Source organism: Balaenoptera ricei, chromosome 1 (assembly GCF_028023285.1).
Source record: "Balaenoptera ricei isolate mBalRic1 chromosome 1, mBalRic1.hap2, whole genome shotgun sequence".
Taxonomy (NCBI): domain Eukaryota; kingdom Metazoa; phylum Chordata; class Mammalia; order Artiodactyla; family Balaenopteridae; genus Balaenoptera; species Balaenoptera ricei.
Window position 1 is genome coordinate 144684363 of NC_082639.1, and position 17478 is coordinate 144701840.

The 17478-nt window shown below is 43.6% G+C and overlaps 1 protein-coding gene across 1 annotated transcript; it reads right to left on the minus strand.

Moving 5' to 3' along the window:
- Positions 1 to 7319: 7319 nt before the first annotated feature.
- LOC132353059 (26S proteasome regulatory subunit 4-like) lies at positions 7320 to 7712 on the minus strand. Its single transcript, XM_059903933.1, has one exon. It carries the CDS (start codon positions 7695 to 7697, stop codon positions 7359 to 7361), a length of 339 nt encoding a protein of 112 aa, XP_059759916.1. The 5' UTR covers positions 7698 to 7712; the 3' UTR covers positions 7320 to 7358.
- Positions 7713 to 17478: the final 9766 nt, after the last annotated feature.

Consider the following 17478-nt stretch of genomic DNA (forward strand, 5'->3'; position numbering starts at 1 on the left):
CAATAGGACATGCTTTCTCCACTCTCTCCAGACACAAACCGCAGTCCATGTGAGTGCCTAGGAAGTCTCCGTATTCTGGCACAGGTGCTGAGGTCTGAGAGAAGGGCCCAGGACCAAGACCTGTGGGACTGAAGTCCCCATACAGGAGTGAACACACACAGGCACAAAAACACAAACATACACACACAGAGGGACACAAACATACACACCACACATCACACACAGAAACATACGCACCACAAATATACACACATATATACACACAGATGTACACAACACACACACATACATACCACACACACCTCCACACACCGAGATTCACCACATATACACACAGACACATACACACTACAAACCACACATACAAACACACAGAGACACACGCATACACACCACACCCATCACAAAACCCTCCACACACTTCACCACACACAAACACAGAGACATTCACATACACACACACACACAGACACAAATATATAGGCCACAAACATATACACACAAATACACATACCATACCACACACATGAACGTATACCATATATACACACTGAGACACACACACACACAGCAGACACATACTATCACATATAATACATACATCCCAAACATACACACCCACAAACATACACAGTGAACACTTAATACCACATACATATACACAGGCATGAATTTTCTTCTCAATAAGTGCCTCACTATGGTTTAGCCATATTACAAAAGGTTTAAGTAATGTTTATGTAGGCTATGAGTGTGGGAGTTATGTATACAAAACAGTACCAGAAATGAAAAAAGCAGCAAAAAAGGTATACACACAGAGATGAAATCCAGTGATATGCGTGCATGATATTTATAGGAACAGGAAGGCAACGTAAGCAATGCAAATAATTGATGTTTATTTAGTAACCTTTGGATCATTTTCTGCGAATGGATTTAGTTGAACAGTAAAATTTTTCCAGTAACTACTCTTTAGCCTGATACATTCACTATGTGGCCCCTGACTTCTTTCCACGGGGCAGGGTCTGTTCCGCCTCTAGCTCACCTCCTTCCATTCTGAATGTACCTGTTGTTAGGGCGACAGCCGCACGGAGCCCCTGCAATGTTTGGTTGATGACAGAACTTGCCACCCACTCCCTCTTGTCCTTCCTAGCTCCCTCCCTGCCCCAATGTTCTTGCCTCAGAGTGCATACGGGGAAGTTCAAGGGTTTGGTGCTGACCATAGTGAGATACCATCTTCCCCCAGAGCTACAATTTTTCTCTGTGTGCCTAGGGGGCGCTCAGGCCCAGGAATTGAAAATGTCAGAAGTTCCCTTTAGCATTTCTAAGACCCAGTAGGGAAGGGCTGGAAATCAAAAGTTAAGGGACAGCTGATGAGAATGATGGCTGAGGGTTGTGGAGGAGGAAAGGGTGGGCTGTTGTAAATATACCTCCAAGACCCATTGTCTCATTGAAGTTCAAATCTAAAAGGAATCTTACAGACCATCAGGTCTAATCCCTACATTTCTCCAATGCAGAATCCAAGGCCAGAAGAGTGAGTGACTTGTTTAAAGTTAAAACTAATTAGAAGCAACTCTATAATAACAAATGTAGAATTCCTCTCTGTTGGAGCAAATGGTTACCATTTTTTATCTTCCTGTTCCACAGTATTGTTTCATTATTCAGTGTATGGGTCAAGATATTATTCTGGATATGAGATTTTATTAGAAAAGTTAATTGATTCAATATACTTTATTTAAGACTTTCCATTTTATTAGATGAATGTAGAAGAATATTGTATAAAAGGCACAAATCAGCTGCTTAATGCAAACACGTCCTGCTTTAATATAGTTCAAAATACAAAAATCCAAAAGTAAGGTGTGATTGCTTCATTACAAAATATATCATTTAGTGGGGTTTTTATTTTTTTTGATAGGAAGTTTCCACTACATATTTCGACACTGAAGCTTTCCAGGGAAAAAGGGATGTAACTCAAGAAAAATGATGATGAATTTATGTGTAGTTTTGGCATTCTATCCTGATAATTCTCAACTGTGTGTTTTTACTACATTTAACAAAACAACAAGAAATGGGGAAGATGTATGGATTAGCAATGGGAACCAGAGGTCTAACCCTACACTGGCCTCTAATCCCAAGGCCTTACATGAGTCTCTGAACCTTTGTGAGCTGCAGGTCCCCTTACAAAAGAACAGGCTGGGACCAGACAAGCTCTATGGGTTCTAATTAGGTTGCAAAGAAGAGTGGGAGTATGGTCAGACGTAAGAGTTAGACGAACTGGAGCTGGTTCATCTCCATCCTTAACTCTTTGAGCAAGTGACTTACCTTCTCCAGACTGCAGTTCTCTTTAGAGTATAAAATGGGTGCTGGGCTTCCCTGGTGGCGCAGTGGTTGAGAATCTGCCTGCCAATGCAGGGGACACGGGTTCGAGCCCTGGTCTGGGAAGATCCCACATGCCGCGGAGCAACTGGGCCCGTGAGCCACAACTACTGAACCTGAGCGTCTGGAGCCTGTGCTCCGCAACAAGAGAGGCCGCGATGAAGAGCGGTCCCCGCACCGCGATGAAGAGTGGCCCCCACTCGCCGCAACTGGAGAAAGCCCTCACACAGAAACGAAGACCCAACACAGCCAAAAATAAACATAATAAATAAATAATAAATAAAAATTTAAAAAAAAAAAATGTGTGCTATCCACCATGGAGGGCTATTTGAATGTTAAATGGGAAAATACACACGAAGTGCTTAGACATTACCTGCCACATCATGGGTGCCCAGTAATTTTAGTTTTATCCCCACCTCCAACTTTGCCATTCTGTCATTTGATAACCATATTAATTTTACAAAGAATTCATTGCATCTATCTGTCTTAGGGTAACATCTTAGGGATGCAGTAGTGGAGGACTTGACCTTGTGCTTCCACAAAATGCCTTTTGCTATCAGTGTGGGAGAGACGGAAGCCAGACGGATGGAGGAGGCCCTGGACCCACTCCCCTGCCACCACTGCAGCTTTTTGGAGCAGATATTTGCCCCACTGTGGTTTGGCCTTATTTGTTTTGCCTTCTCTTCATTGAGTTTTGCTCATTTGCTTTTTACAGATGACTATTTTTTTGGGATTCATTTTTTCACCGGACTCTTCCTTCATTCGTGCTATTATTTCCTGATTAGGTCATTTCCCCAAACTCCCCTCTCTTTCATCTGGCTAATCCTCCAGGGCTCAGTTTTCCTCATGGAAATTTTTCTGAACCATCGCCACCCTGTTATTTGCTTTCATCGTGCCCTGTGCCTCTCCTTCCTAACACTTACCACAATTACATAATTTGTGTTGTATTAGTCTGTCTCCCTTACCAGGCAAAAGCTCCAAGAAAGCAGCAATCTTTCCTATTTTATTCACTGATCTGCCCCCAACAATATAATGCTCAGCACACAGTAAACGGTTCCGTGAATATGTGTTGAGTGACTGGGTGGATAAATGAATGAAAAATGAACGAATGAATGAATCCCCAAAGCCATCTGTCATGACTAGCTTATTAGTACAGTTCTGTCCCTTTTCTCCTTCCATATTTCATCTTCAATCTTTGCAGGATTTCTTCACAGCTTCTCCTACACTCTTAAGAAAGGAATTGATTTACGGCTGCCACAAAAAAATTCCGCCAGAAGTGCTGACAGATCAAGACTTTAGAGAAACTTCGTCTTGCTCACACTGAGCCTCACACATCCACAATAATGCGCCGTGTCCTTTAGTTGGGCACTTAAATCTACTTTGGGGTATCCATGGGATTATCTAGAGAAGTAGAAGGGCTAAAGGATTTTATTGATGACAGATCCCATTTTAGATTCCACCTTGACAATTTTTCCAGCCCAACAATTCGCTACTAAAGATTCTATACGCTCCATCTTGGGCCCCGGTTTTGTCTCTGGGATTTTCTACTCTCATCAGGTCCCCAGGTAATCAAATGAGCAGGTGAGCAGGTAGGAGCTCCACAAAAGGAAGAAAGGTATGTAAGTCAAATGAATATTTTCTCCTAATGACAACAGCCCTTAGAGCTAAGAGAACACTTGAGTCTTGGAAAGTGATGTCAAAGAGGGAGCAGAAAGGGGAGACAGAAGAGTGGGAATGGCTCACACCACTCTTCTTATTTATGTCTTTATGTTTCTCTCCTTAATGGAATAGCAACACACAGGAGTAGTTTTCCTCTCCAGGTCCAGTCTGACTGAAGATTAGGTTGAACAACCACAGGCAGCTATGGAGGAAACATTTTCAACAATACTTTTCTGGAGCACTGCTATGTTTGTGTCAGCCCTCAAGCTTCCTGACAATATAGCTTTGTTCTCATTTCCTCCCCGATACCTGATCCAGCAGAGCGCCCCGCTCTCAACCTCCCAGAGGTAAATTGTCATTATGAGGGAAACAATAGGTCAAGCTGCGCTGTGGAGGGTATATATTCAAGGATGTCATGTTTAATTTCCCTGCTTCCATGAATAGTCTTCAAGATGAATAGCTTCAAGATTCCCGGGATTTCTGTTTCTTTTTTTGTTTGTTTCTTTAAATAGCATACAGGGTCCCCCCACTGCAGCCTAAATGGTGCCCATTTCAGGGATTCAGACCTGCCTGGGCGTGTGTCACAGAAAGGTTGGCAAGAGTCACTTTGGAAGGGATTTATGTGGCAGGAGTGGGAATGGGTATCTCAGACATTAGCCAATCTCGCTCTTGGCCCCAGGGAAAGAGAAGCTACAAGCTGAAGCTACAACAGCCAGTTTTCAAAGTTGGAGGAGATATAAAAAGCAGGATTCTGATGCTAGAGTAACTGAAAGTGGGAAGGAAGAGCATTCTGTTTGCTTCTGTGCTGAGGCTGCGGTGTTTTAGACATACTGAGGACTGAGGTCTTCTGAGACTGTCACAGCTCCTTGGTCTACACAGCTTTGGGGACACGGAGTGGAGGCAGGGGGGGCAGACAGCAACACCTGCACAGATGTCAACACTGTCATGGAGGGCACTGGCAGCTGTGGTGCTGAAGGGTCCTCAAGTGGCTTCTCAGGCGTTGAACGTCTGAAGAGTCCATGGGAGAAGAGGAAGCGCACAGCAGATAGGATGTGGGAGCACGTGAGCACGTGCAAAAGATCCCTGGGGAGTCCCAAAAATAAATCTGGGGGAAGAGGGCATGGAGGGAGGAGCCAGTGAAACAGAAATTACTATTATGAATATAACGCTATTTTTTTTATTAAAGTATAGTTGATTTACAATATTATATTAGTTTCAGGTGTACAACATAGTGGTTCAATATTTTTACAGGTTATACTCCATTTAAAGTTATTATAAAATATTGGCTATACTCCCTGTGTGTACATCTTTGTATCTTATTTATTTTATATATAGTAGTTTGTACCTCTTAATCCCCTACCCCTAAATTGCCCCTCTCCGCTTCCCTCTCCCCACTGGTAACACTAGTTTGTACTCTATATCTATGAGTTTGTTTCTGTTTTGTTATATTCATTCACTTGTTTCATTTTTTAGATTCCACATATAAGTGATAACATAGAGTATTTGTTTTTGTCTGTGTGACTTATTTAGCCAAGCAAAATACCTCTAGGTCCATCCATGTTGTTGCAAATGGCAAAATTTCATTCTTTTTTATGGCTGAGTAGTATTCCTTTTTACGTATATACCACATCTTTTTCCATTCATATGTTTTTTGGGAGGGGGGTTAAATATTTTTATTTATTTATTTATTTTTGGCTGTGTTGGGTCTTCACTGCTGTTCATGGGCTTTCTCTAGTTGCGGCGAGCGGGGGCTACTCTTTTTTGTGGTTCACAGACTTCTCATCGCAGTGGCTTCTCTTGTTGCGGAGCACGGGCTCTAGGCGCGTGGGCTTCAGTAGTTGTGGTGCACGGGCTTCAGTAGTTGTGGCTCCTGGCCTCTAGAGCGCAGGCTCAGTAGTTGTGGTGCACGGGCTTAGCTGCTCCGTGGCATGTGGGATCTTCCCGGACCAGAGCTCGAACCCGTGTCCGCTGCATTGGCAGGCGGATTCTTAACCACTGCGCCACCAGGGAAGCTCCTATCCATTCATATGTTGATGGACACTTAGGTTGCTTCTATATCTTGGCTATTGTAAATAATGCTGCTTTGAACATTGGGGTGCATATATCTTTTCAAATTAGTGTTTTCATTTTCTTTGGATATATACCCAGGCATGGAATTGGTAGATCATATGGTAGTTCTATTTTTAATTTTTTGAGGAACCTGCATACTGTTTTCCACAGTGGCTGCACCAATTTACATTCCTAGTGTACAAAGCTTTCCTTTTTTCCACATCCTCAACAACAATTTTTCTTTGTGGTCTTTTTGACAGTAGCCATTCTGACAGGTGTGAGGTGATATCTCATTGTGGTTTTGATTTGCCTGATGATTAGTGATATTGAGCATCTTTTCATGTGCCTGTTGGCCATCTGTGTATCTTCTTTGGAAAAACAGATATGACCCTATTCGGACCCAGAGTTGGGTGTACCATGGAGAAAACACAGGTTACAATAGAATTATAAATGTCAGTGCTGGGAAGGATCTTAGAGATTTTCTAGTCAGATTTCCTCACGATGTCACAAATGGCAAGATTTCATCTTTTTATGGCTGAGTAGTATTCGATTGTATATATACATAGAGGACCTTGAGGGTACTATGCTAAGTGAAATAAGTCAGATGAAGAAAGACAAATAAACTGTATGATTTCACTTATATGTGGAATATAAAAAACAAACAGAAAAACAAGATAAATGAAGAAACCAAACAAAAATAAACACATAGTTACAGAGAACAGAGTAGTGGTTACCATAGGGGAAAGGGTGGAGGGGAGGGCAAAATGGGTAAAGGGGATCAACTGTATGGTAATGGATGGAAACTAAATTTTTGGTGGTAAGCATACTATAGGTTACGTAGAAGTAGAAATATAATGTTTTACACATGAAACTTACATAATGTTATAAATCAATGTTACATCAATTAAATAAATAAATAAACCAGAGGGGGTGCAATGTGAGGAATCTTTGTAGTGACAGAAATGTTCTGTGCCGTGATTGTATCTATGTCAATATCCTGGTTGTGATATTTTACTATAGTTTTACAAGGCATTACCATCAGGGAAGCTGGGTGAAGGGTACATGAGACCCCTCTGTATCATTTCTTTTCTTTTTTTTTTTATAACAGTCATTTTGCTGTACACCTGAAACTAACACAATTTTATTTTATTTTATTTTATTTTATTTATTTATTTATTTATGGCTGTGTTGGGTCTTCGTTTCTGTGCCAGGGCTTTCTCTAGTTGCGGCAAGTGGGACGACACACTTCCAACCTTTTCCTGGAAGGCAGCCGTGGTCCACTAGAGATAGAGCCCCTCAGGGGTGCCTTTTTGTTTTTTATAAAGAACATTTTCTTTAGACTTTTTGAAGTCTTCATTTGTTACTTTCATCCTACGTTCTCTCAAGGCCATCAGACCAGCTTCCGTACAGATTGCCTTGATGTCGGCACCAGAGAGGTCATCTTTACCCACGATCAAGTCATCCAGGGTTACGTCGTCGGCTAGTGTCATCCTGCTCGTGTGGATCTGAAAGATGCGCTTCTTCGTCTTTTCATCGGGCAAGGGGAACTCGATCTTCCTGTCGATGCGGCCTGGTCTGATAAGTGCTGGGCCCAAAGTCTCCATCCGGTTTGTGGCCATGATGACTTTCACGTCTCCCCCTTGAAGAGTGGGGGCCACTCTTCATCGCGGTGCGCGGGCCTCTCACTATCGCGGCCTCTCTTCTTGCGGAGCACAGGCTCCAGACGCGCAGGCTCAGTAGTTGTGGCTCACGGACCCAGTTGCTCCGCGGCATGTGGGATCTTCCCAGACCAGGGCTCGAACCCGTGTCCCCTGCATTGGCAGGCAGATTCTCAATCACTGCGCCACCAGGGAAGCCCTCTGTATCATTTCTTACAACTGCATGTGAATCTACAATTATGCCCAAATAAAAAGTTCAATTTACTCAAAAAGAAAAAGTCCTCATGACACAGGTGATGAAAATGAGGCCCAGAGAGGTTAAGATACTTGCCCTTGTTTCACAGCCAGTTAACAGCATAGCCAGGGTTGGACCTAGTTCTCCCAAGTCCCAGCGCATGACACTTGATGGACTCCTGACAATCCAGAAATATGTGTAGGGCATTGAGGGCTTCTGCTGTGTCTATGGGAAGGAAGTATGTTCTTGGTGCCCATTACTTTGAGGAAAGTCCAGGGTGCCTTAAGTCAGATTGAAGCTGTGGTGAGGGATTCTGTGTAGGAGTACCCTGAAAGGTAGAGCCTTGCTAGCACTTACTACAAACAGGCACTGCCTCAACTGTGGCTCTGTAAGGTCAGAAAGGAAAAGGTGTAGCCTCATACAAACAGAACATTCGCTGGATCTCAGGGTGTTCAGTCTGTTTGCCTAACTATACCTGCATCCTCACAGACAGAAGCTTTTCCTATTCAACACTAGATCAACCCACAGGGTCTAGATTCACCCACTAGGACAATAAGACACAATTTTTTGCATGAGTGAGGGTTATTTTTCTTTTTTTTTTTTGGCTACACCTCATGGCATGTGGGATCCTAGTTCCCCAACCAAGGATCGAGCGTGCACCCCCTGCATTGGAAGTGCAGAGTCTCAACCGCTGGGAAGTCCCAGTGAGGGTTTTAAAAAAATTTTTATTTATTTATTTATTTATTTATTTATTTATTTATTTATTTATTTATTTATTTTAACATCTTTATTGGAGTATAATTGCTTTACAATCGTGTGTTAGTTTTTGCTTTATAACAAAGTGAATCAGCTATACATATACATATGTTAAAAAAAAATAATCAAAATTCTCTCTTCTGCTCTTTCAGGTCATTTACTCTTGATTTGTCCTGAGCAAATCTGAAGCAATGTTATTGTTGTTTTATATTTATTCGTGAAATCTGGTCACCTCTCAGTCTGCCTGAGGTGAAACAGCCCAACTCCTTTATCTGCTAGCCCTTAGGAATCTGGGACCAAGTTAGTCTCTTGTTATGGAATGTTCCAGAAGCTGTGGAGAAGACCCAACTTTCCATACCTCTTAGCATTCATTTTCAGTGATTCACCTTTGTTACAGTATTAATAGCCCCTGCTAAATTTAGTGCACCCTGGAGCACTCAGGATGAATATTCTGACTTAGCAAAGGTGCATGTTACTCTGTTGGGTAATTTAAAACTTAATTTTAAAAATGCACACACACTTTTAACTTAAAAATGCACATACAATATATTAAAATATACACACACAAGAAAAGTATAGCTCTTTCCTATGGATGGGGAAATTTAGATGTAGAATAAACCAATGGCTATCTGAGCCCATTTTAGGGTCATGCAGACACCCCATCTCTCTGCACCTCGCAGCATTCTTGTGAATGGGACCAAATAGTCCCTGATACAGTTTACTTCTTTCTTTCCCTCTTGCTCCCGGACCTCATTGATATACCCTTTATCCCCTCACCTCCCTTCTTGGTTTGCCTTCACAAGTGCCTGTACCATAATAGAACAAGAGCTTGGTTTTGATTTATTTCTAGTGACTCCCTCTGTCATGGCCTCACACAAAGGCTGCATCTGCAAAGCCTGAGCAGTCTGCTGCAAGAGGCCGTATTGACCGTGGAGGAGACAGACTCTTTGAGCCATCGTTTCATTATGCAGTGAGCCAGGGGGGGCTTCAGGGGAGAATGAACTTTCACCAGGTTTGTGGTCAAGCTCCATCCCCCACCCAGTGCAGCATGATGCCCTGGGATCCACTCATACACAAAGCGCCCTCTTGGGTCTGTCTATTTACATTCTTAGACTCCTGCCTAATCTCCCTAGAAAAAGAGTCAATCTGAAGAATGTCTACTTCTAGCCCCCAAAACTCTCATGAGAAAGTTTGCTCTAAAAGAAGGGCCAGACACTAATGGCTAGAACACACAGGGTGAGATGAAACCAACAAAATGAAACTCAGTAGAGTTTGGGAAAGTCTCCAGAGATTAAAAAAAAAAAATCTCTGATAAAAGCATGATCGAAGGATTAAGGGTCAAGTGTTGTGATGAAGGCAGATGGGGTGTTATCTACCCCATGGTCCCACAGCAAGTTGTAAGAGTTCTCACAACCACCGCATGTCTTTCTAAAGAGAGGGATTGTCAGCCGCAGGGCGTAGTTATGTCACTGATCAAGTTCCACAAGGCTGGGATGACCCAATGGTCATGCCCCCATGGCCATTCACTGCTCTGAGCTAATCCAAGGAGACAGCTCATGGCTTGGGAGAGGTACAGACTTATGGATCTTTTACCTTTGACCTCCAGCCCCGATCCTGAAGAACTGAGATCTTGTCCTCTATGCAGTTTTTTTTTTTATATAAATTTATTTATTTATTCATATTTATTTCTGGCTGTGTTGGGTCTTCGTTTCTGTGTGAGGGCTTTCTCTAGTTGTGGCAAGCGGGGGCCACTCTTCATCGCGGTGCACGGGCCTCTCACTGTCGTGGCCTCTCCCATTGCGGAGCACAAGCTCCAGACGCGCAGGCTCAGTAGTTGTGGCTCATGGGCCTAGTTGCTCCGCGGCATGTGGGATCTTCCCAGACCAGGGCTCGAACCTGTGTCCCCTGCATTGGCAGGCAGATTCTTAACCACTGCGCCACAAGGGAAGCCCCTCTATGCAGTTCTTTTGGTCAAAGATACATTGACCAGTAGCAGGCAGACAGAATGTCTCTCTGGAGGAAAAAGTCCCCAACTATTAGAGAAAGAAATTTTCAACTGCCAGACTAAGGAATCCAAAAGATGTGGAAGAAGCCCTGGGACAAGGATAATGATACTTTTCTTCTCCTGTTTGGGGGAAAAAAAAGTGAACCTCTGGAAGGTTAACAAATCCCTCACATTTATTTAGTTTTCATTCCAGTTTTTTAAACTTGTCCCCACTCCTATTCCTCCATGAAATCTTTTTTTATCTTCCAATTTTTTTAATTAATTAATTTATTTTTTTGGCTGCAATGCATGCGGGATCTTAGTTCCCCAACCAGGGGTGGAACCCGTGCCCCCTGCAGTGGAAGCCCGGAGTCTTAACCACTGGACCGCCAGGGAAGTCCCTTCATTTTCCAATTAATATGGAATTGTTGCAGCCTGCTCTGAGCACCGGGGGTACTTATGTGTACTTTTATAATGCTTTACTATGTCCATCTTCTCCACCAAAGTCGAAGCTTCTGTGTTACTGTCTCAAAGAGTTTAGCCATTAGAAAGAGAGCAGTCAGTGGTTTGTAAGGACAAGTAATTCATGAAACTTTCCTGGGGATGAGTAGACAAGCCTTCCTCACTGTCCTGCCCCTTCCTTTCTACACTCTGCCCTTTGGCCAATGTTGACACCCATCCTATGGTCCAGAGAGAGGTACTCACTGAGATTGTGTAGGAGGAGGGACTTTGCTGAACAACAGATATGCATGACAAAGCCTCAAGTGAACTATCTAGAAAGAAGCATGCAGGGGAAGAAAACCCAATGAAGACTACCAGGAAGTTGTTTGGCATTTCTCAGATTTGAAAGGGATGGGATAGAGTTTTAGAACTATAAGACTTTATAACCAGCCAGCTCTAGGTTTCACTCTACATGACTTAGCCTTTTTCCAGAGGCTGCCCTGTCTCCTTTAGTACATCTCCTACTCGAGTGGGGACCAGCAGTTCATGTCCTTACCTATTTATTCAAGGTTAACAAATTGGTCTGTATCACTGTCATTAACACCATCATCTCTGTAACTACCGCTGTCGTCACCATCACACACACATGTCTAGTGCCTCATAGTTTACAAAGTGTCTTCATATTCACTGTCATTCCATGCTAACAACAACCCTCTAAGGACATTCTGCAGTTGGGATCATGAGTACTGAAATCACTGGCTTTTCTTTAGGCCTTGAAGTGGGTTTTTTCATAGTATAAGAGTATAGACAGGGTAATAAAACGTACTATTGTATAACGTGGGAGAGAAGGACCCTTTAGATAACCGTATCTTTGAGGCCATTTCACTGGGGTCACCTATTTGGCACGTCTCCTGGTTTTTTGCTACAGAAATAACGATGCCAACCAGAATAAAAATAAGGACATTGGTCATGACGATTATAATAAAAAGAGTAATTTCCCAAACTATCCTTTTGTAAAACAAGACTAAGACCCACTGGGTCAAGTTACATGTGGAATGATAATAATGTAATAATAAAATAACAACTACCTTTCAAGTTATTAAAATAATCATTATTATCTCCATTTTACAGATGAAAAAGGATCTCAGGTAAGTAGCTCGCTAAGTTGGTATCAAAAACAGACAAAGAGGGGCTTCCCTGGTGGCGCAGTGGTTAAGAATCCGCCTGCCAATGCAGGGAACACGGGTTCGAGCCCTGGTCCGGGAAGATCCCACATACCACAGAGCAACTAAGCCCGTGTGCCACAACTACTGAGCCTGCGCTCTAGAGCCCACGAGCCACAACTACTAAGCCTGTGTGCCACAACTACTGAAGCCCGTGCGCCTAGAGCCCGTGCTCCACAACAAGAGAAGCCACCGCAGTGAGAAGCCCGCGCACCGCAATGAAGAGTAGCCCCCGCTCGCCGCAACTAAAGAAAGCCCACGTGCAGCAACGAAGACCCAACGCAGCCAAAAAATAATTAATTAATTAACTAATTAAAAAAACAAAAAAACAAAAAAACAGACAAAGATCCAAGTCACCTAGCTCCTGGACTAACGCTCCTCCCTCTACTGGGCTGCCAACATGTAGTTCTGCACTGGCAGCCTGGGCTTTCTCAGAAGCCCCCCTGGGAGGGAATAAATCAACAAAACAGTAGACTTCTTTTTCTGATTGGCACATCCAGTAGGAATTTGCTTGCCCATTTACAGAACCCAAATCGAAGACATTGTAAAACAATAACCTGACTTTTTATTGTCTAATTATTAGCAACCAAATTGGTATTAATACATGAAATGTGGATTTAATATAATGGTGTGTTTTAAAAGGTTCACAGGATCTTTGTGGAATATAGAGGCTCATGAGTTGTCATTTTAAAATGGGCTTCGGTTTACTGGTTTCTGTAGATCTCTTTTCAATGGTTCTTTTAGGCCTCCCTCTCTCCACCCCACCGCCCTGCCAAACGGTATATTCTTCTGTGGGAATAGAAATCACCTGGTGCTAGGTTAGGTCAAGGTCTTCTTTGGTGTTTACCCACCAGGCTGCCCCCTCCTCAGAACAATTGCATCTGAGCCTCAGGGAATAGAGCCCATGTGTCTTTTAAAGGCACCACCCCACCAAGTATTTCTCAAGTAAAGGTTAAAGATTAACAGTTTTACTTTATTTTAAATGTTATCACTATGTTCTCATTGTTATTCTTGCATGTTGACAAGCCAGTTTAATTTTGTAAGAATGTATGGCAACAGGGGCGTTCTCCTCTGGGTCCCTCGGTCCTTTTTGACTAGGTTTTCCTGGATTTGGGGGTATTTTGTGGTAGCTACAGAACCAGAAGGGGACAAGGGGCAAGGCTTCTGTAGGCCAGTCTTTCTTTCCATGATAAAAAAATGGTATTTCTTGGTTAAATAAGTTTCTTGGAAAATCTCTGCACAGTTTTTCATTCTCCCCTATCTGCCTGTGGACGAATTGCAATCTGAAATATTTAAGTTATATCACCAATCAAGTGTCTAGCTGAAAAAAATATCCTCCTTCCCCTGCCCAAAGCTTGACCAGGCTGCTATAAATGCAAATTTAAGCGTACTTCCTACATATCCCTAAGTATGTTTACATTAGATCTGTATTAGTCTTAGCTAATCCTGGTACAGAAAATCACACAGCCCTGTTGAGGCTTCTGAGAGGTCTGTGCCAGGAGGGGCCCTTACCCAAAGCTGGGGATAGAGTTTCAGGAGCTATTTGTTTCTGACGTGTTCTCTATGTGTGTTATGTACTCTCTGCCATGCGGGACCAGCAACACCTTAAAAGGAGACAGTGGGCCTCCTAAACCTCTGAGGGATCCTCTGAGTTTGGGGAGGGCCCCAAAGAGGAGGCAGGTCAGTCCTGGGACAAAGGGAGGCTCCCTCCAAAAGAATGGAGCTTATCTTTGGAAAATAACATTCCAACCTCTCGCTTACCAGGCTGGGTGAGACATCGGGGATCATTCCTGCTAGAATTATACTCCAGTACATTAGTCCATGTATATTCTGACCTCAGACCCCCTTCTCTTGCCACAAAGTGAATGACCATGGGCACTGCTTGGAGCTCTGTTCATTGGGAGGGCTTTCTCTTGCCCCTGCCTTTTTCAAGGCCAAGCCTGAGTGAGACTGTCCTGCAGCTGTCATCAACATTCAACCATTCAACTTTCACAGAGATACCGAGCCAATCCATTCATATGCAAGCTTGCGCTTTTTGATCCTCCTTCAGTTGGTTGTTAAGAATCACCCCGCACACCCCTGGGTGTCAGCTGAGGGAGAGGCGTGGATGCAACAGCGATGGGTGTGTGGTGCGGGGGAGCTCTGTTATGTAGCCCGCGTGGGCTCAATCCCAGATGAACCACTTCCCTTTTATGATGAATTATTCGGGGGCCCACTTGGCCTTATGACTTCATGGATATAACAGGATTCAGCTCAAGATGAATAATCCTAGACTCACGGTCACTTGGTCTCACATGGTCAAGCATTTCTTTCAGGGCCCAGTACCACACCTGGAGTTGTTTTTTAAAAAGGCATATAATCATCTGCTGCAAATTGCACGGTCTTGATGCATGTGACTCTCCTTCTAGGGCTTTCCACACATTCCAAATGGCACCTTTCCTTACCACGGATGCCTCTAACACCACTGGGTCTGCTGGATCATATGGTCCCAGTGGCAGGAATGCCTTTATTGCTGCCTGGACCTGCCACCGGCCATTTGTCTGCTCTGAGCCTCACTCAAGTCTGGCAGCCTTTCATGTCCTCCATTCCTAGGAGTGCAATATGCTGCCTCTGGAACCCCAAAAGGCCCCCCTGGGTGTGGTGCTTCCTTTTTTATAGTAGGAGGTATGTGATGCAATAATTTATATTTTATTTTGAAGGGGATTTCCCAGCACACTCCTAACTACTAGACCTCCAAAAATTGTACAGAAGTGACAGGCACCTGAATCTACATAGGGTTTATTTTGCTACTCTCTAAAGTGCACGTGTGCTAGCCATCTGTTGCTCATCCAGCCTGATTAACGTAATAGCATCAATATAATGGATCGATACTATAGAACGTCCAGACAGTAGAGCTCTCTTTGGACTTTGTTAGGACAGAAGTCAGGAGAGTTAAGCCCTGGAGCAACATGAAAACTGTTTCTGATCCTGTTTTTTAAATGGGATTAAAAAGAATGCATTTACCAAATCAATGACGATATACCATGAACCTGAGGCTATATTAGCCTGTTCTGGCAAAAATACCTAATCTGGAACAGCAGCTGTACTGTAATCAGGCTACTCCTTATTTGAGTTTGTAATAATCTGCAGTCATCCTCCAGGATTCATCTAGTTTTTGCAGTGGCCAGACTGGTGACTCACATGGAGATATTCTAGGAACCACTGCTCCTGAATCCTTTGGATACTTAAGGATGACACTTATCTCTGCCATCCCCCCTGGGATGCAATAGTGGTTTTTAAAATTTTATTTACTATCTCGGGGAGAGGCAGTTTCATACACTTCCACTTGGCCTTCTCCACTATAATAACTCTTACCCCATAAGCTAAGGACCCAATGTGGGAGTTGGACCAAGTATGTCAATCCTAATTTTACACTTAAGGGTTAAGGAAGTGACAACAAGTGGGTCTGCACACTCAGTGGGCCTACTCTAAGCAGAACTTTGGCTAGGACTGTATTGAATATCTGACCTCAGGTGCCCTCCAGGAGGGCCACAATTATACTGCAGGTCTCTGCATAGCAATGTGAATTCAGACCCTGTGCCCAGGACACAGTTACTCAAATAAATAGCTATGGATCCTTTGGGGAAAGGACTAGAGAAATACCCTGTTCACTTGTCATGGTGTTGTGGAGTCCTCCAGATTGTTGCCTGGAGACCCAGCCACTTCATCAGACAGTGTGTTCCAGGTCTGAAAACTGGATCCTATCTAGGGGCTGTGCAAAGAGTGGTGACTTAGTATTGGGATGACCACCCTCCTCTCATACACAATCTGCCAATCACCCATGCTAGATTTTTTCTGCTAATACAGTCTGAGTAATAGCCTTGTCAACTTCCCACCTCTTTTCTCCTAGGAACCCCATGTTCTGTTAACTGTTGCCATAACTCTCTGTGGATCAGACCTCCTTGGCTGCCACTCTGACCTCATCAGTCTTTTCAATAATTACAAACTTTTAACTTTGGCAGTTAAATGCTGTCTCCTGACCTTTATTATTTCAACGTCCCATCATCCCTACTGCTATGAGCAAGCCAAGGTCTGTAACAGTATCTGCTACCATCAGCCCCTGGCCTTCAGAGGAGGGCCACTGTTTAACTTTCCCCTAGCACATCCCAATGGCCTTGAGGAATGGTGTGTCCTTTGGGCATTCCTCTGGAACATAAGCATTCAGTGTATCATCCAGCCATACCTACTATACTCACTGCCACATGACCAGACCCATAGCCTTTTTTATTTTTAATATTTATTTATTTGTTTATATATTTTGGCTGTGCCAGGTCTTAGTTGTGGCATGAGGGATCTTCACTGAGGCATGAGGGATCTTTTTTTAGTTGCAGCATGTGGGCTTCTCACTTGCGGCATGCATGCGGGATCTAGTTCCCTACCAGGGATTGAACCTGGGCCCCTTACATTGGGAGCGTGGAGCTAAACCCACTGGACCACCAGGGAAGTTCCCCACCCCCCACCCATAGCGTTTTGATCCCTTTCTCTACTATCTGCCACTACAATTCTAGCATTTCAATTTCTCTCAATGTGTACCATCACTTTTTCTTTATGCTTCTAGGAGCCATCCTAGTAGCAAGTTCACACTATCTCCTGGGTTCCTTGCCAGGGTGTGAAGTCTTGTATCTCAGGAGGCTTCCCTCAATCCTATAAACCCTTTCCTATCTGTATGTTTCAGCTCCCTTGATCAAACACCCACAGAACTTAATTATACATAGGGTCCCTTGGCTTCTACCAGTATCTTCTGTTCAGTTTTTCCAACTCCTTCAAGGCATAGGCTCTCTCCTTCCTCATCAGGTCTGGTACCTTTCCAGCTGTGCTATCCTGTGACTCAAACCTAGAGGCTATGAGGGAGGTAGGGATGGGTCCTGTGGAGGGACGATCCACCCAAATGTCCCCACATTCACTGTGCTAGGGTCTCAGGTTTTTCCAACCAGTGCCCTGAACTTGGCATAGCAGATCTGCCTCGGTTGGGCATTTAACTGTCTTTGAAGTTCAGGCACTCTTAAGTCATGGGCTTGGTCCTTGGCTTTCTCCATTCTTCCTCTGCAGGGCAACCAAAGAGGC

Bases quoted from the DNA above. Each gene is read 5' to 3' on its own strand.
- LOC132353059 (XM_059903933.1), bottom strand. From the start codon at position 7,697: ATGGCCACAAACCGGATGGAGACTTTGGGCCCAGCACTTATCAGACCA.